The sequence below is a fragment of the Taudactylus pleione genome, unplaced genomic scaffold (assembly GCF_031769625.1).
Source record: "Taudactylus pleione unplaced genomic scaffold, aTauple2 ptg000077l, whole genome shotgun sequence".
Classification (NCBI taxonomy): domain Eukaryota; kingdom Metazoa; phylum Chordata; class Amphibia; order Anura; family Myobatrachidae; genus Taudactylus; species Taudactylus pleione.
The window spans coordinates 3,011,072-3,031,688 of record NW_028284479.1 but is presented as its reverse complement, the minus strand read 5'-3'; the positions used below and the strand labels follow the sequence as shown (position 1 = coordinate 3,031,688).

General features: G+C 49.1%; 1 protein-coding gene across 1 annotated transcript in view; it reads left to right on the top strand.

Moving 5' to 3' along the window:
• The first annotated feature begins 9,671 nt into the window (after window positions 1–9,671).
• The window catches only part of LOC148532426 (pyroglutamyl-peptidase 1-like), a 59,471-nt gene continuing 48,525 nt past the window's right edge, over window positions 9,672–20,617 (top strand). The window contains exon 1 of the mRNA XM_088467839.1: window positions 9,672–9,986. Within this exon, the coding sequence (XP_088323965.1) occupies window positions 9,953–9,986 (34 nt within the window). The 5' untranslated portion in view covers window positions 9,672–9,952. The remainder of the gene's footprint in view (window positions 9,987–20,617) is intronic.

Genomic DNA, 20,617 nt, shown 5'->3' with positions numbered 1-20,617 from the left:
AAAACAAACCCCAAGTTTAAATTTGCCCCCTACTCTGAGTTATTCCTTCCCAAAAATCCCCCGTAGAGAACAGCAGAAAAGTGGTCCTGATTGTCAGAAAAATCTGACAGTTGGAAATTTAGATTGTTCCCAAATCCTCATTTTTTTTGCCCTGAAATTTGGCATGCAGCCCCGAGCGACATTTCTACTTGCCCATGCCAAATTTCAGCTCGGTAGTTCCTATAGCTTTTGAGTGCCCCCCCCCTCGATTCAGCCTTAATATAAGGGCACGACTCTGCCCTTATAATACACACGAACACAGATGCAAGCATATATATATTTCAGTGTTCTGCTTCATGCATTTATGGTGTGTTGAACTTTTGCAGCGTTGTCATTACCTTGATAAAGGTCCCGAGTGGGACTGAAACGTCGGTGGTATGGATACGTTTATTTTTTGTTTGTATTCTGATGGACATTAAATGCACAGTTTTTTGCTTTAGAGTATTAGTCTGGAGAGTGCTACATTTCCGCATAGGATCTATATGTATATTTTGGGTCTGTTCTGTTTACTAGAGCAATAGCCCCTCATGAGCACCCCAGCAGATTATATATATATATATATATATATATACACACACATTCCAAATAAGGTGCACTCATCAGACTTATAAAGCAGAAAGGGGAACTTTAATCACATCACAGTCATCTGCAAAATCGACGTTTCAGTCCTCCCTAGGAGATTTTTGCAGATGACTGTGACGTGATTAAAGTTCCCCTTTCTGCTTTATAAGTCTGGTGAGTGCACCTTATTTGGAGTTTATATGTTTGGAGCAGCTGTGCCCCTACCAGGTGACACCGCAGCATTGAAATTCAAGAGACGTGAGTGTGGATTCAGTTCGAGTCTCCCATATCCAAAATGCTTGGGACCAGGGGTATTTTGGATATCGGAATAATCCATCTTTTGGAATATTTTCATATCATAATGAGATATCTTGGGGATGAGACCCAAATCTAAACCTAGAATGCATTTATGTGTTATATACACCGGCCCTGATTCAGAGCCGGTCGCTCTGAATCAGGGCCGGACTTTTATTTTTTTTAGAACGGCCTCCTGGCCGCTCGCATAGCTGTGGGTGACCACCCACAGCTATAGCGAGTGGCCAGGAAGATGGTCGCGATGGTCAAGACCATCGGGCTTGCGACGAGACCCTTGTGGTAGGGTCCCGTTGCCGCAAGCCCCAGAGAGCTTTCGACTCAAACAGAGCCGAAAGCTTTCCCACTGACATCACGTGTGATGTCAGTGGGGCTGGCCCCAGACGGTAGGCGTTCTCATGGGAACGCTTCCGTCTGGGCAGCCAACCCCCGGCCCGCCCACCAAAGGGGGCGTGCTGTCACTCAACATCAACAGCACACCCCTTTTGGTGCGAGACCCGGAGTGACGGCTTGCCCGTCGCTATCCGGGTCTCGCGCATGCGCACGACGGAGCCGGCTCCGTCGTGCGCATGCGCTCTGGGCCACCATCGACCCGGTTGCGAGCGCTCAGCGCTTGCGACCGGGTCTGAATCAGGCCCACAGTCTGCAGGTCATTTTATACAATAATTGTAAGAATGTTGTGCCTTACACAAAGTTTGTGTATATTGAACCATCAGAAAAGAAAGGTTTCACTATCTCAGTCATGCTCAAAAAATTCTATATTTTGGAATAATATGAGATATGGTAAGAACTTACCCTTGTTATCTCTATTTCTACGAAGTCCACAGGGTTCCACAGGATACCTTGGGGTATAGGCGATGGCGGCAGACATCCAGGCACCACAGAGTTAAATTTTCAGCCTCCCAAGATGCACTGGGGTCCCTCTCCTATACCCCGCCCCCGAGCCTCAGGCCACTCAGTTTCGTAACAAGCCATAGGCCGGAGCAGGAGCAAAAAAGAGAGAGAAGACAGTCTGGAACACACAAGAATCACATTCTCACCAGAAGGAGATGGAGAAACCGGTGACCAGATCAAAGCCCATCTGCAGTACAGGTGCGACAGGGCGGGAGTCCTGTGGAACCCTATGGACTTCGTAGAAATAGAGATAACAAGGGTAAGTTCTTACCATATCTCATATTTTCTACTTCAGGGTCCATAGGGTATCCACAGGATACCTTGGGGATGTCCCACAGCAGTATCCTTTAAGGGTGGGGACGCTCCTGTGCTGTAAGGAGAATCCGCCGCCGAAAGGAAGCATCCTGAGAGGCGAAGGTATCAAAAGCATAATACCTTACAAAAATATGGACAGATGACCACGTGGCTGCCAATCACCGCTGAGGCGCCACGTCGAGCTGCCCACGAAGGACCCACAGACCTAGTAGAAGAGCTTTAATAGAGGATGGAACAGGAAGACCTGTGAATCCATCCTGCCAAAGTTAGCGTAGTGGCAGGCCATCCCTTTTTATGGAAACCAGAAAGGACAAAACCGGGAGTCTGATTTCCAAAATGGACTGGTACGGTCAACTTAAATTCTTAGCGCCCGTACCACAGCCAAATAGGTCTCACCAGCAGACAGGACTGGGGAAGTAAAGGCAAGCACTGCCCTGTTCCTAGGAAAGATGAGAAAAAGGGAGGTCTACATGACCGAGCCTCCCATTCTGAGATCCTACTGGCCAAATTAAGAGCCAGAAGGAATACAGTCCTAGCCGTAAGCCATTTGAAATCCACGGAGCCCAGTGGATCAAATGGCGGTCCTCAGAGAGCCCTAAGGACCACAGCCAAATCCCAAGAAGCCACAGGTGGAACAAAGGGATGCTGAATATAATGTACACCCTGCACAAAGGTGCGGACATCAGGAAGTTATCTAAGCCCACCTGTAGGAAAGCCAACCTCTGGATATCCGGAATACCCGAGGAGCCTAGCCTCTAGGGCGACACCTGAAAGTATACCATACCTAATGGTAAATTCTTGCAGATAAAAACTTCCGAGCTCTTAGCATGGACAGAGCCCCTGTTAACTATAGAGCTGGAAAAACTCCTAGACCTTAAGAGGGCAGTCTCCACTGCCACACCGTCAAGGACAGACAACCCAGGTCTGGGTATCAGCCAGGATCCTGAGACAACAGGTCCGGGCGTAGAGGCAACAGCTTCGGAGTGTTAACTGAGAGGCTCCGAAGATCTGAGTAATAGTGCCATCTGGCCTACGCTGGAGCTATCAGCAGGAGCGGGCCTCCTTCTTGCTATACTGGAGGAAGAAGGGATAACGGAGGGACGAGGTACACAACTTGGAAGGTCCACTGGACCTACCTACATCTATCAGAAGAGTCTCATCTCTGAAAGGCTCCACTTGTTCATCAGAAGATTGACCACCTCCTGATAAAGAGGACATTTCCCTGAATGCACGTCTTGACGGCTGAGAAAGCCTGCTTTCCATCTGAGGATTCCTGAATGAACACGGCCGATGACGGCAGGGATATAGCCTTCCACCCAAGCCAGAATTCGGGAACCTCCTAGGTGGTTTACATAAGCCATCATGATGGCGTTGTCAGACTGTACCTGCACGGTATTTCCGTGGAGGACCTGTCCTGCATGCTGGAGAACCTTGAATACTGCTCAGAGTTCTCAGATGTTTATGGGAAGCGCAAAAACTACTGGTGTCCACCTGCCCTGGAACAAGTGTGGACCTGTCACTGCTTCCCAGCCACGGATACTGGCGTCCGTCGTCAGAAGGACCCTGTCCGCAATCCCAAAGGGGGTGTCCCTTGTTTAGGTGAGCTTTCTGCAGCCACCAGGCCAGAGAGAGACAAACCTCCGGGGAAAGCCTATTGACTTTATCCTATGGGGCAACCCATCCCATCCAGAGAGGATCGAGTTCTTTAGAGTGAAGCTGGGTACTCTCCACCATGTCGAACAGCGACATCCTGGAACCAAGGAACCACATTGCCAAGTGAATAGACACTCGGTGACTCTGCAGGCAACTGCGTACCTTTGCCTGTAATGCAGAGATATTTTCCTCAATCACAAAGATCCTCAGATGTTGGGATATGGAGCATCCTCTGTGAAGAATCAGAGAGGACCATTTCCAGTTTATCAGTCAGCCCTAACATAGCAACACAGATATTGTCCGTTGCATATGGCACTGAAGTATCTCTGGAGACTGTGGTAACAACAGGAGGTCACTCGGATAGGGTAACAAGCGGACCCCCTGCATCCGCAGGTGGGCTGCCATAACTACCATGACCCTGGTAAACCGTGAGGCGCGGAGGCCAGACCAAGGGTCAATGCCAGAAACTGGAAATGCTTATCGACCACTGCAAACCTGAGGAAAACACTGGTGTGCTAAGAAAAGAGGGATATTCAGGTAGTCACCCTGAATATATCCAACGACACCACAAAATTCCCAGGCTCCATTGAATGATGGAATGCAGGGTCCCCCTCCCGAACCGAGGAACCCTTAAGAATTTGTTGAAGGATTCGAGGTTGAGAATGTCCTGGTAAGACCCATTGGGTGTCTGTACCAGAAAGAGGATGGAGTAATACCTCGTTCCCCCTTTGGGGCAACGGAATAGGTACTATAACTCCTGCCTGGAGCATAGAGTGTAACACCCTCAAAAATTACAGGGCCTTGTCCTGAATTGACAGAAGACCTGTAACGAAAAACCGTCTGGGAGGCTTTTACCGGGAGGAGAGGACATACCTTCAAGAAAATACTTCTTACCCCAGTGTCCGTGGTGGTCAGACACCAGCACTGGGCGAACTGGAGAAGCCGGCCTCCAACTCTGGGGGCTCCCGAGAGGAGGCCCGTCCCGTGAGGCTGAAGGCTTATAGTCCAACTTGGGAGTAGGACGTCTTGTACTCCAAGCCTGTTCTTATGGCTGAGCAGATTTCCTGGCTACTGACTGTCTTGGAAAGCTGTATTTTAGACTTACCCTGGCCTCACAGGGCCGAAAAGACAAAGCCCCAGACCCTGATGGGACTGTAGCCGATGGCAGACACGCAGACGTAGCTGCTGCCTGCAGGGCCACAATTGCGTCCAGACGAGGGCCAAACAGGACTTGTCCTGTAAAAGGCAAAGCATTCCAAATGGAATCTGCGTCCGCTTTCCAAGAGCGCAACCACAGGGAGCGGCAAGAAGGGAATATTGGATTTTAGATATATTTGCACCTTGCAATCTGGAACCTCCTTCAAAGAGGACCTGGAGGGCATGGGCAACGTAGCACTCCTCACTAGGCGTGTAACATGAGAATCTACCCGTAAAGGTAACTCCCATTCGGAAATGTAATTATCCGCAAAAGGGGTATGCAAAAGGTCAACCGTTTTTGAGGCTGGAACCGCTTACCCGGATTTTCCACGCCTCCTCTAAATGATCCACCTGACCAGATAGAGGAATTACAGTGGCAACACCCTTATCCTTAAAGAAGGCATATTTGGATTTAGCCACGGGGATATGTAATAACCAAAGCCGCATGGACTTCCCGTAGAAGGCCAGGTATATAGACTTTAGACCCAGACTACGCCTCCTTTGCACTAAGGGGCTCGTGTCTGAAAAAGTCAATAATGTCACCGTCATCAGACGTCATGTCTTAACCCGTCTGAGACCCGAAAGGCCGTTTAGAAGGCCGAAATGGTGACTCCCCCTGTAAAACGTCCATCAGGTGCTATACCATCTGGACAATAAATTCACCCACACAGGCTCCTGCGAGACCTGGGGGGGCGAAAAACAGGATACACTGGGGTACCATCAACTGTCCAGGGACCCCTGCATGTGATGAGACCACCACAGGCTGCGATAACCCCTATGGGGAAGCGCAGGGGGCGTTGCCCACAAAGGCTGTAAGCATCTTAGCCAGCCGAGGGCGGTCCCCTTTTTTGTGCAGGCACAGTGACAGAAATGGGGTGTGATATATAATACAACATGCCCTCCATAAACCCTCAGCGTCTACATATCCCTCCGCTAACTGCACATATCAGTACATTATAGCTGGAAGAGGATATCCTCGTTCACTTTCCGACATGAGGAGTGTGAACGGAGCGTATGTGACCTCCCACACAGAAAAACCACGTTTACTGTGAGGTAATAAACACCCTGCAACACCGCACCGCAAGGGCTGTAGCAGAAGAACAGGGATAGGAAAAGGCTGACAGTCAGAAATGAAAGTACAGGCAAACAGCGCTAGCATTTAAGTCACATACAATGCACAGATAACATCCTGCATTACAAGCACTGCGATCAACCACACAGACCAGAGCCTGGTAGGAAACAGTGCTGCATACACTGACCTTAATTGAAGGAGAGGTATGCGGGGGACCCGGACCGCAATGGCATCTGTATCAGCTTCCAGCAGCGTTTGCCATCCCCAGCACATGTAGTGAGAAAATGGCCACCGAGGAGCAGAGAGAAGGCAGGGCCCGGGGGAGGAGCGCTGACACAGCCCACTCAGACCGCTGTGGAATGGCACTGTGCAGCGGGGGAGACGCCGGCTGTGAGACAGGGAAGGCGTTCTCCCCTGGCATGCTATTAACCCCTGGGACGCCGCGCTGTACCGCATATGCTGCGGCCCGCTGTCCCTGGTGGTCTAGTGGAAGGCGCAGGATCAGTACCTGGCCCCACGCGCAGCCGGTCCCCAGGGAGCCCCCTGCCTGGGGACCAAACAGGACTGTGTTACCGGCGGGTGCCCACCGCGGGACCCCGCCGCTTACCTTGTTCCCCGTGCATCCGGCCACAGTCCAGGTAGCCCGGGGATCACCGCTAGCTGTGACCCCAGCTACCTACCAGCATCCCCGGATCGGTACCGGCGTTCTGGTACCGGCGGGGTGTAGGAGTGAGACAGCATGGACGTCAATACTGACTGTCCTATGCTGGAGCACTCTAGTTGTGCAGCCACAGCTGCGAAGAAATATTCAGGGGCCTTAAAAAGACCCCCCTCTGTACGGTGCGACTGGTCCGGCCAGGCACCTACGAAAACTGAGTGGCCTGAGGCTCGGGGGCGGGGTATAGGAGAGGGACCCCAGTGCATCTTGGGAGGCTGAAAATTTAACTCTGTGGTGCCTGGATGTCTGCCGCCATCGCCTATACCCCAAGGTATCCTGTGGATACCCTATGGACCCTGAAGTAGAAATTTGGATATGGGAGACTCAACCTGTATACACATATGGTATATCTCTTGTGAGTCGTAATGCAGTTAAAAATCAAACTAGGGCAGGGACACGGCGTGCAAGGGAGATGGCAGAGACACTCAAAGGAGGGAGCTGCAGTGATAGGGGGGGAGACAGCGTGTAAGGGAGAGGACTGAGACACCCGGGCAAAAGAGCAATGAGAAGGGATGAAGGACCCGGGAGCTGCAGGCAGAGCGTTACCACTGACACCGGCACCGTGTGCCTCACTCTCTCCGGTCACTGACACCCGGCACCACCAACACAGCAATAACCTCAGTCTCCCGGCCTCGGGGGATGTGCACCTGATGTGTCACCGTGTAATGCAGCCAGTGTCATGGCAATCGACTATCGATGATTCTTAATAATCGATGGTTTTTGGCCGATGACTAATGCTTTTGCCATCGGTGGGGGAGAACCAGATTGTTTCCCTCCATCAACGTCTAGGCATAACCTAATGTTTTTATCCAAGGTACTGGGACACAGAGCATAGCTCCGCCCCCCACACAAATACCGCCCCCAGGTTCTGATTAGCCCACGGGTCAGTCAAAAAACAGGGATGACCATCAGTTGGTGAAACCATTGATGGTCATCCATTGCATAGTGTGTAGGCATCGATGGCTACTTGCTATTTTGCCACTGATGGCCATCCCTAGTGTGTATGCACTATGTCACTGACGATGCACGGTCACATACATCATCAGTGACCTCGTCCATCTGACCTACATGAATGCAGCATGGCCCTCGCCGCCGTTACCGGCATCGACAAGTGTGTATGCACTTGCCGATGCACCACCCCGCCGCAAGAGATGTCGGTACACACTAGACATTGTCTAGTAGTGTGTACCCGTTTTAAGTCTCAGCATGGTAGCAGCTGATATTATGTTTGAAATTAGGGTGTGCAGTCCAAGTCCTCCCTTTAATTTTGACCAGAAAAAAAAAAGGTAGCACCAGGTATTATGTGACTTCAAACTGGAAACACTGGTGACAGACCTTAGACTGTCCCTGAAAACTCTGGACCTAATTCAGACCTGCTCGCTAGCAAGCAGCCGCGCGTTGCAGACGATGTTCGCTAATGTGCGCATGCATGTAGTTCGCAGTGCGCAAACTAGTACAAGCGATCGGAATGTGCTCGCTCTCCCTGCCAAGACAGCCCAGTGGAATGAATGACAGGAGAGGCCGTTTGAGGGTGGTAACGGGCAGAGCAGTAGTAACGGGGGAGTGGAGTAGTGGACGCAGGCGTGCCAGTGTTTCAATGCCGTTTCAGAGGCGTGCATAATTAACAGACAGCATCATAGTACAGGTCACCTGGTTGATCTTTACACAGAACTGCTCGCAGTGCTTGCGGTAGGGTACAGTCAACAGCAAGCGCTGCGGTCAGATCCGATGGTTCCCGATGGTTGTATATACTTCCTTCGAGATGACGTACGCTAGTGGGCAGCTAAACACAGGCTGGTGGGCGTCTATAAACACAAAGTGATCGCTCGCCAAGACACAGTGGGCGTGCTTATGTGTTGCTGTGCGAGCGGATGTCTTGATGTCACTTAGCTGAATTTCCATACGCTGGGAGTGAGCGGGTCTGAATCAGGTCCCAGCAGTCCCTATGTCTTTCTGTACTGGTCTCATCAGTAGCTATTATCTGTGTGTATGGGTCCCATTGTGATGGCGGTCCCTATCTCTATTTACGGGTCCCATTGTGCCGGCGGTCCCTATTGCTGTGTGTACGGGTCCCATGGTGCCGGCGGCCCCTATCTCTGTGTACGGGCCCCATGGTGCCGGCAATCCCTATCTCTGTGTGTACGGGTTCCATTGTGCTGGCATTCCCTATTTCTGTGTGTAAGGGTCCCAATGTTCCGGCAGTCCCTATTTCTGTGTGTACGGGTCCCATTGTGTCGGCGATCCCTATCTCTGTGTGTACGGGTTCTATTGTGCTGGCATTCCCTATTTCAGTAGGTACGGGTCCCAATTTCTGTGTGTACGGGTCCCATTGTTCCGGCAGTCCCTAATACTGTGTGTACTAGTCAAAATTGTGCCAGCAGTCCCTATTTCTGTGTGTACGGGTCCCATTGTTCCGGCAGTCCCTAATACTGTGTGTACGAGTCAAAATTATGCCAGCAGTCCCTATTTCTGTTTGTACAGTCTCATTGTGTCGGCAGTTCCTATTTCTGTGTGTACGGGTCACATTGTGCTGCCAGTCCCTATTTCTGTGTGTTCGGGTCCCATTGTGCCGGCAGTCCCTATTTCTGTGTACGGGTCCCATTGTGCCAGCAGTCCCTAATTCTGTCTGTACGGGTCCCATTTGTCCGGCAGTCCCTATTTCTGTCTGTATGGGTCCCAACGTGCGAGAACTAGTCCCTATTTTCTTATCACTGCTGCAATCATACGTATAGGCACTCGTTAATAACTTCTGTGGTTGCGGAAGTGGATATATGCCCTTTAATTTTTGTACCCTGACGTCACCATCCATGCACCTCACACTGTAGCGGCACTAACACACTGACGGCTCCCCAGGCGGTCACATGGCCATGACATCATCAAAGGTAATTTTGCCCACTTGGATCTAGCGTCTATTAGGGGGGTTGCTTGTGTCCGGCGCTGAGATCATACACTACATCCGACTCGGGCGCTGGCTGTTGCCCACATCCCCACACACTTATCACTCGCCCCTGCCCTGTGTGTCCTTCCGGCCTGAGGGTGGTGGTCACGTGTCGGGGAGACGTCGTCTGGGGGGGGCTGTCACATGATCATAACATGACGTCGGTGAGTGCTGGCTGGTTGCGGTGGCTGCAGTTTCCTGAAGGGGCGACAGCGGAGAGTTCTACTGTTTTACGTAACCTCTCCTGATTGGCATGGAAGCGCAGAACAAATGTGTGTTGGTGACCGGTAAGTCGGAGACGTGACATCTCTATTGAAAAGTGCAGGGGTTACGCTATAACATCTCTACAGCCTCTCAATGCAAAGATGAATTGATGTGACAACTTAGCTACTAGTGAATCAGTCAGTATAGTGATTTTCAGGTGAATAGCCTCTGAGTACTTGGCTTTAAACATAAGGAGGATATTGACAAATTAATGGTGACCCCACCCTCATTCGTTGGTCTTTTTATAATTTAGATTTATTTATTAGTATGTATATGGGTAAACTTATACTGGGGCTATCTGTTGTCTCTGGCAAAATGCCTCAGAAGCAGCACATTTCATTAATTTAAAACTTGCACTTTTTCCTGGAGAAATATTAAACATTAGTAGTACTTATGGTGCCTACACATGGTACTATGTACAAAAGCTGCACGATGTACACCAGATCTATTGTGCACGATCTAATGATTTGCATATTTATTAGATCGTGTGCGATCGCAGACTCATGCATGGATCAGGGAGATCCGTGATGCATGCATCTGTGTGTGAAAACCCCCCAAAAAACACAGCTGCATGGATGGATCAGTGAGATCTGTCTGTGTTTATAAAAAAAAAAAAATTAATTAAATCCCCTCCAAAAAAGAACAACCAGCACCGGGCTTGGAGACCCAGTACTAGTTGTGCTAAATTCAGGGGTCAAACGACGTAGGGCTCCCCTGTATTAAGGGTAACCAGCACCAGGCTATTCAGAACCAGCCCTGGTTGCCAAATTACAGGGGACAAACAACGTAGGGGTCCCCTGTATTTAGCGCAAACAGCACTGGGCTCTGATCTGGTTCTGGAAATACAGGCGACAAAAAGCGTAGGGGTGGAGAAGAGGACATGAAATGGCTTCAGGGATACTAGGTGAGTATGTGAGAGAGAGAATGTGTGTGTGTGTTCATGTATGTTTTAATAAACTTTTACTTTCATGGTGTGTGTGTGTGTTCTGTAGTTTTTTAAATGTTTATTTTGCAGTGGAACTACAGATGGCAGTGGGCCCGTAATGCCCCACATTCTGGTACTTGTGGTTCTCCAAGTACCAGCAGTCAGGGGTGGCTTGCTGGGACCTGTAGTTCCACAGCATAAGACAATAGTTTTTAAAACTATCAAATGCAGACACTGTCAACCTGGCACCCACCAATCCAGGGATGCTGGGGATAGCCCCGGCTATCAGCCTAGGCCTGGGGTGCCCTGGAGACGGACCCCTTTATTGGGGGGTTCCCCAGCTCCCCAGGCATCCCTGGCCTGGGCTGACTAGTGGTCAGGGGTAATGCTTTGGCCAGGGGACCCAGTGAAAGGGTTGCCCTGGCTGTGGCATTACTCCTCCAGGTAGGAAAAGTTTGGTGCTGGTAATGGAAATTACAGGGGACCCCTACGCTTTTTGTCCCCTGTATTTTCTGAACGAGGACCGGATCAGAGCCCAGTGCTGGTTGTGCTAAGTACAGGGGACCGCTACGTCATTTTTTTTTTTGGGGGGGGGGGGGGGGGGGTGTCACGCATTTTTATATATTTTTTTAAATTATACGTCGGTTTCCTTTTTTTAATACACAGAAACATAGATGGATCTCATTGATCTGTCTGTGCATCTGTGGCTTTTATTTTTTTTTACACACAGATGCATGTATCGCGGATCTCCCTAATTCATGTGTGCATCTAGGTCGGCCATAACATCGCTCACAGTGCATACACACAGAACGATGTGTGGCATATCGTGAAAGACAGGTAGCGGGAGCGCGATTCGTGTCATTGTCGGACCCACACACGGCACATTTTTATATGATATGTCGTTCCAAGCAGTTGGAAACGGCAGTTTCTTCTTCAGGGTCCACAGATACTACTTTGGGGGTATGTAGTTGGAGTGATCCATTGCACCAAACAGCTTACAGCTTTCCAGCTCCCAGCATGCATAGGGCCTCCTCCCTATATACCCCGCCCCCAGCCACAGGTATTCAGTTTTTTTGTTTGGTGCGCGACAAGTATCCAGACGCTTCGGTTATAACAGCGGGACTGCTTAGGTAGTCCTAGGCTTTTATTTACCTTAGTTTTGGAAACTACTGAGTTTAGCGGTACTAGGCGGCGAATAGGACGCATGTACTGCGACTCCTACCGATGCCGAAACGCCAGTATCGCTATATGCCCTGGGAATTTCGGCGGACCACAGCGAGGCTTGGCTAGCGGCATCGCTGGGGTCCGGACTGCGATCGGATTCACGGAGATGGTAAAGAAAAGCGATTCCTTGTTGTGGGGAATCGTGCGCTGCAGTCCAGGCCTCCGGTGTAGGAGACGCATCGGAGACTGCTGCGGGTGAAGGACTCGTCAGCGTGTCCTCACTAAGGCGGCCAGGGCCATAACTTCTATCGCCAGGGACGGGTAGCAGACGCACTAGAGCGCACTAGTAAGCGTCTGCTACTGTGAGGCCAGCATACCAGTGCCGTCAAAATCGCAGATTAGGGGAGATAGGTGCTCCTTCCCCAACCCAGACGCAACTTCCGGTGTTGATTCCAGCGTCTGGTTTGCTACTTCTGACCACCTCGTGTGTGAGACGCTCACAGTCCGCCTTGGGTACACTGCTGAAAGCTTTTGGTCTCAGAGGTTTGGTCTGTCTCCCTGTAAACCTCTCCCCTGCGTCAGGTATATAGCGCTCTAGATCCTGCCAATACCCCGGTTGGGCTGGTCAGTTGACTCAGAGTCCATTTGCATTAGCACTTGAATGTATACTGGTGGCCGAAATTGCGGACACATTTTGAAATTTGAATGTTTTTCAACTTCGAATGCTTATAAAAACTGTTTCACTTCACGCAGTGCAATGACTCATATATCAAATGAAAGGAAATTTAATGCTGAATTCAACACAATAAACAGAGGTCAAATATTTGCATTAAAGGGAAGTTATGCCGTGAAAACACTTAGGGTGAAAATCCCTTTGTACTTATGATGTTACTGTCCTATCAGTATTTTGTTGGGTATCCTTTATTTTTCAAGACCACAGCACAGCAACTTGATCCAGGTTTGTGGTGTTAAGTGAAAATGGTCTTTCGTATGCAGCAATTGCGAGAGAAATTGGTGGGAATGTGACAACATCAGGAGTATGAAAGTTTTATTTACACTATCAGGAAACACAATCTATACAAAACAAAGAAGGAAAAGGCCGGAAAAAGTGCACAACAGCTGTTGATGATAGGAGAATAAAACAAATTTGCGTCAGGGACAGATGGATGTCATCTGCGGCCATTAGCAGTAAACTTGAGTGCAACTGGTGTTTTTGTCAGTGCAAGAACGGAACGGAGAAGACTAACGGAGGTTGGCCTAAAAGGTAGGATTCCCCGAAAAAAGCCATTGCTGAATGAAAAGCAGCGTTAGAAACGAATACAGTGGGCAAAAGAACACATTGCATGGACAGAAGGTCAGTGGAAACAAGTGATATGGAGTGACGAAACTAAGATATCGATATTTGGTAGTGATGGGAGAAAATGTGCGAGACGTCGCATCGGTTAAGAGATACATCCAGATTTTATTCAAGCGACAACAAAGAATCCTACAAGTGTTATGATCTGGGCATGTATGACAGCAGATGCTATAGGCTGCCTTTATGTCATAGATGGCACACTGAACAGCAGAAAGTACATTGACACCATCCTACAACCAAAACTTCTACCTTCTATCAGGGATCTTTTTCCAGATAATGCCCCATTTTTTTTTCCAGCAGGCTTCAGCTCCCTGCCACACTGCACGGACATGCAAAAAGGGGTTCACGGAGAATGACATACAGGTGCTGGGGTGGCCAGGAAACAGCCCAGACCTGAACCCCATAGAACATTTGTGGTTCTGTTTGAAAAAACTGGTACATCTGAGGCGTCCATCCAATAAAAGACAATTAATTGAGGCTATAATTGTCTCATGGCACCACATAAAAAAGGAAGAGCTCCAAACATTGGTTGGCTCAATGACACATCGCTGTGCTGCTGTCTTGAAAAATAAACAATACCCAATGAAATACTAATAGGACAGTAACATCATAAGTACACAGGGATTTTCACCTAAGTGTTGATTTCACTGCATAACTTCCCTTGTAATGCATATATTTGACCTCTGTTTATTGTGTTGAATTCAGCATTAAATTTACTTTCATTTGATATATGAATCATTCCACTGCGTGAAGTGTAACAGTTTTTATAAGCATTCGAAGTTGAAAAACATTAAAATTTCAAAAAGTGTCCGCAATTTTGGCCACCACTGTATATATGCATTGTATGTGACTTTAATGCTAGCTGCTATATTTATATAGCCTTTTGTTTTCCAAACTGTCCGATATATCTATCACTGAGTTTATCCTCATCCCTCTGAAAAGGTGTGGGGGGTTTTCATTGGCTTTTCACAAATGTGAAGAGGGTCACATTGCATTTATACCTTATACCTGTTATACAGTCAGGGGCATAAATATTGGGACATTGACAGAATTTTCATATTTTGGCCTCTATTCACCACCACAATGGCTTTGAAATGAAACAAACAAGATGTGCTTTAACTGCAGACTTTCAGATTTAATGTGAGGGTAATTACATCCAAATCAGGTGAAAGGTGTAGGAATTACAACGGTTTCTATTAGGGATGAGCGGGTTCGGTTCCCTGAGAACCGAACCCACCCGAACTTCGGGGATCCGGGGCGATCCGAGCCCAAGCTCGGATCTCCCTGTCTGCCCCGGATCCCTCTCCCGAGGCAAAACCTCGAGATCTGCTGTCGGATCTCGAGGTTTTGCCTCGAGCGGCCATTTAAAAAAAAAATGCCTTTGCCTTTAATGGGCAAAGTGCTGATTGGCTGACAGAGCCGTCTGTCACGGCTCTCAGCCAATCAGCATTATGGTGCTCATTTGCATGTAGCACGGACTCGTGAGATCCGTGCTACATGCATCTGTGTGATTGACAGTGACACAGAGCACAGATGGGTCAGTGAGACCCGTCTGTGCTGCTGTGTATTTCAATGACACAGATGCACGCACGGACCAGGAGATCCGTGCTACTTGCATCTGTGTCATTGACACAGAGCACTAACGGGTCCGTGAGACCCGTCTGTGCTGCTGTGGTAAATAAAAAAAAAAAAACCTGTGTAAAAAGAGAAAAAAATGGCGTCCTCCCCCCCAAAAAAAGAGCAACCAGCCCCGGGCATTAGTGACCCAGTGCTGGGTGTGCTTAAATACAGGGGACAAACGACATAGGGGTCCCCTGTACTTAAACACAACCAGCACCGGGCTAGTCAGAACCAGAGCTGGTTGCCAAAATACGGGGGACAAACGACGTAGGGGTCCCCCGTATTCTGCGCAACCAGCTCTGGGCTCTGATCCGGTCCTGGTTCTGGAAATACAGGGGAAAAAAATGAGTAGGGTTCCCCTGTATGTTCCAGAACCAGCACTGGACTTTTTCTAGCGGGGGGCTGATGCCACAGCCAGGGGAGCCCTTTCACCGGGCCCCCCAGCCGCAGCATCAGCCCTGACCGCTAGTCAGCCCAGGCCGGGGATCCCTGGAGAGCTGGGGACCCCCCCAATAAAGGGGTCACCCTCTCCAGGGCACCCCAGGCCCAGGCTGATAGCCCGGGGCTATCCCCGCCACCCCTGGTGGCGGTGGGTGGCGGGTTGATTGTGTGGTGTGGTGTAAATAAAGAATATCAAACATTGTCTTTACAAGTAGAACTGCAAGTCCCAGCAAGCCTGCCCCGCATGCTGGTACTTGGAGAACCACAAGTACCAGCATGCAGGGCATTAAGGGCCCACTAGTACCTGTAGTTCACCTGTAAAAAAATGTTTAAAAAAAACACAGGACACACACACCGTGACAGTATAAGTTTATTAAACATACATACACACACACACACACACACACATGTACACATACTCACCTATGTAACCCTGTAGCATCGGTCCACTTGTCCGGTAAAGTATCCATAGGGGACCTGTGAAAAAAAACATACTCACCATCTCCTATGCGAGGTTCTGTCCTCTTCGTTCCAAAGTAGGCATCCCCGGACTTGGCAAAAAAAAAAAAAACGAAAACGCGATCCACGAACTTAGTACCGTTCTATAGAACGGTACTTCCCGAATGAGAGCTTAGCGGCGGGGTATCACCATGGAAACCCCGCTGCTAAGCGTTCATTGGCTGAGAGAGGCCATCTCCCGTCTCTCTCAGCCAATGAACGGCTCCCTCCATTGTAGTCAATGCTGGGAGCCGCAAGGTTATTAAAGTTTACCCTGCGGTTCCCACCATTGACTACAATGGAGGGAGCCGTTCATTGGCTGAGAGACGGGAGATGACCTCTCTCAGCCAATGAACGCTTAGCAGCGGGGTTTCCATGGTGATACCCCGCCGCTAAGCTCTCATTCGGGAAGTACCGTTCTATAGAACGGTACTAAGTTCGTGGATCGCGTTTTCGTTTTTTTTTTTTGCCAAGTCCGGGGATGCCTACTTTGGAACGAAGAGGACAGAACCTCGCATAGGAGATGGTGAGTATGTTTTTTTTCACAGGTCCCCTAGGGATACTTTACCGGACAAGTGGACCGATGCTACAGGTTGCATAGGTGAGTATGTGTACATGTGTGTGTGTGTATGTATGTTTAATAAACTTATACTGTCACGGTGTGTGTGTCCTGTGTTTTTTTAAACATTTTTTTTACAGGTGAACTACAGGTACTAGTGGGCCCTTAATGCCCTGCATGCTGGTACTTGTGGTTCTCCAAGTACCAGCATGCGGGGCAGGCTAGCTGGGACTTGCAGTTCTACTTGTAAAGACAATGTTTGATATTCTTTATTTACACCACACCACACAATCAACCCGCCACCCACCGCCACCAGGGGTGGCGGGGATAGCCCCGGGCTATCAGCCTGGGCCTGGGGTGCCCTGGAGAGGGTGACCCCTTTATTGGGGGGGTCCCCAGCTCTCCAGGGATCCCCGGCCTGGGCTGACTAGCGGTCAGGGTTGATGCTGCGGCTGGGGGGCCCGGTGAAAGGGCTCCCCTGGCTGTGGCATCAGCCCCCCGCTAGAAAAAGTCCAGTGCTGGTTCTGGAACATACAGGGGAACCCTACTCATTTTTTGTCCCCTATATTTCCAGAACCAGGACCGGATCAGAGCCCAGAGCTGGTTGCGCAGAATACAGGGGACCCCTACGTCGTTTGTCCCCCGTATTTTGGCAACCAGCGCTGGTTCTGACTAGCCCGGTGCTGGTTGTGCTTAAGTACAGGGGACCCCTACGTCGTTTGTCCCCTGTATTTAAGCACACCCAGCACTGGGTTACTAATGCCCGGGGCTGGTTGCTCTTTTTTGGGGGGGTGCACGCCATTTTTTTCTTTTTTTACACAGGTTTTTTTTTTTTTTTTTTACCACAGCAGCACAGACGGGTCTCACGGACCTGTCATTGCTCTGTGCCAATCACACAGATGCATGTAGCACGGATCTCCCGGGTTCGTGCTACATGCAAATGGGCACCATAACGCTGATTGGCTTCCTGTCTGCCACTGCAGTGCCACTCCTAGATGGGCCACGTGTTTGTGCCGCCCCCTTGTGTCGCTTAGCATAGTCATCCAGCTTCCTCGGTACAACCTTTTGGCCTAAAAACAATATTGTGAGGTGTGAGGTGTTCAGAATAGAGTGGAAATGAGTGGAAATTAATGTTATTGGGGTTATTAATAGCGTAGGAACAAAAAAAGGCCCATTTATGTGATTTTAGCGGGTTTTTTTTATTTTTTAAGAAAAAATCCAGATCCAAAACACAAAACCCAGAACCCAAAACACGGAAGGGTGGTTTTGGCAAAACCAATCCAGATCCAAAACACGAAGAAAGATCCAGATCCAAAACCAAAACACAAAACACGAAAAGTGTCCGGTGCACACCCCTAGTTTCTATATGTGCCTCACACTTTTTAAGGGGCCAAAAGTAATGGGACAAACGAAACAATCCTAAATCAGACTTTTACTTTTTAATACTTTGTTGCAAATCCTTTGCAGGCAATTACAGCCTGAAGTCTGGAACGCATAGACATCACCAGACGCTGGGTTTCATCCCTGGTGATGCTCTGCCAGGCCTCTACTGCAAATGTCTTCAGTTCCTGTTTGTTCTTGGGGCATTTTCCCTTCAGTTTTGTCTTCATCAAGTTAAATGCATGCTCAATCGGATTCAGGTCAGGGGATTGACTTGGCCATTTTATAACATTCCACTTTTTAGCCTTAAAAAACTCTTTGGTTGCTTTTGCAGTATGCTTCGGGTCATTGTCCATCTGCACTGTGAAGCGCCGTCCAATGAGTTCTGAAGCATTTGACTGAATATGAGCATATAATATTGCCCAAAACACTTCAGAATTAATTCTGCTGCTTTTGTCAGCAGTCACATCAATAAATACAAGGGAACCAGTTCCATTGGCAGCCATACATGCCCACGCCATGACACTACCACCACCATGCTTCACTGATGAGGTGGTATGTTTTGGATCATGAGCAGTTCCTTTCCTTCTCCATACTCTTCTCTTCCCATCACTCTGGTACAAGTTGATCTTTGTCTCATCTGTCCATAGGATGTTGTTCCAGAACTGTAATGGCTTTTTTAGATTTTGTTTGGCAAACTCTAATCTGGTCTTCCTGTTTTTTAGGCTCACCAATGGTTTACATCTTGTGGTGAACCCTCTATATTCACTCTTGTGAAGTCTTCTCTTGATTGTTGACTTTGACACATATACACCTACCTCCTGGAGAGTGTTCTTGATTTGGCCAACTGTTGTGAAGGGGTTTTTCTTCACCAGGGAAATAATTCTTCTGTCATCCACCACAGTTGTTTTCCGTGGTCTTCCAGGTCTTTTGGTGTTGCTGAGCTCTCCGGTGTGTTCTTTCTTTTTAAGAATGTTCCAAACAGTTGATTTGGCCACACCTAATGTTTTTGCTATCTCTCTGATGGGTTTGTTTTGATTTTTCAGCCTAATGATGGCTTGCTTCACAGATAGTGACAGCTCTTTGGATCTCATATTGAGAGTCGACAGCAACTGATTCCAAATGCAAATGTCACACCTAGAATCAACTCCAGACCTTTTACCTGCTTAATTGATAATGAAATAACGAGGGAATAGCCCACACCTGTCCATGAAATAGCTTTTGAGTTGATAGTCCCATTACTTTTGGCCCCTTAAAAAGTGGGAGGCACATATAAAAACCGTTGTAATTCCTACACCGTTCACCTGATTTGGATGTAATTACCCTCAAATTAAATCTGAAAGTCTGCAGTTAAAGCACATCTTGTTTGTTTCCTTTCAAAGCCATTGTGGTGGTGAATAGAGGCCAAAATATGAAAATTCTGTCAATGTCCCAATATTTATGCACCTGACTGTACATTGCTATACCAAAAGGGAGAAGGATGAGCCTCCAGCGCTGAGGTCATGTAAATCTAGTTTGGCAGGCCTGTCAGAGCAGGATTTTGTGCAAGATGGTTTGTGTAGTATCTATTGTAAACGGCCACCTTTTTTCTATCAGGTACACAGGCACTAGAACCATCCTGGGTAGCCTCTTGGTCTCAGGTTGTGTCACATTTAGTGGACAGGGCTGCAGTGTTACAAGCTGTTACTACTATCAACCTGGCACCCACTGCTTCAGGGGTGCGGGGGATAGCCCCGGTTATCAGCCTAGGTCTGGGGTGCCCTGGAGAGGGAGACCCCACAGCATTTGAATCCTTCTATGTATATGCCCCCCATGAATCCCTTTTGGTTTTGATTCTTTTCCTCTAGTCAGAGTATGCTGCCTTCTATAGCCCCGAAGTAGGTAATGCAGGCAAATAGACCAGTGGCGATAAAGCAGGGGAATAAGAGAGGTTCCCTTCAGACGTTGCCTCAGGATTCTGACTCTGGACCTGATTCAGAGCCGGACGCTCTTTCAGAGCGCTCACTCTGAATCAGTGCCCTCCCTCTCTTGTTTTAGAGCGGCCTCCTGGCCGCTCGCTATCGCTATAGCTGTGGGTGGTAAAGACCATCGCGACAATCGGGCTTGCGACGAGACCCTTGTGGTAGGGTCTCGTTGCCGCAAGCCCTGGAGTGCTTTCGGCTCTATCAGAGCCAAAAGCACTCCCACTGACATCGTTTGTGATGTCAGTGGGGCCGGCCCCAGACGGTAGGCGTTCCCATGGGAACGCCTCCGTCTGGGCAGCCACGCCCCCGGCACGCCCACCAAAGGGGGCGTGCTGTCACTCACCATCGACAGCACGCCCCCTTTGTAGCGAGACCGATAGCGACGGCTTGCCCGTCGCTATCCGGGTCTCGCACATGCGCACGACGGAGCCGACTCCCTCATGCGCACTTGGCCAACATCGACCCACTTGCGAGCGCTCGCGAGCGGGTCTGAATCAGGCCCTCTGTCTCCTCATCGCACTCTGATACTCAGAGTTCTGGTTTTTACTCAGTGGAGGAAGACCATCAATCCTCTGTGAATGTCCCCCCTCTGGTGAGAGTGGTTAGATCTGTCCTAAGTATAGTGGAAGAGAAGGTTCCAAAATCTAAAGCTGGTCATTTATTCACTATACAATTTTCTGTCAGATATCTGTCCAATCTGGCTGGTTGGAATGAAAACCTGGTAATGTTTGAGAGCAAATGATGAT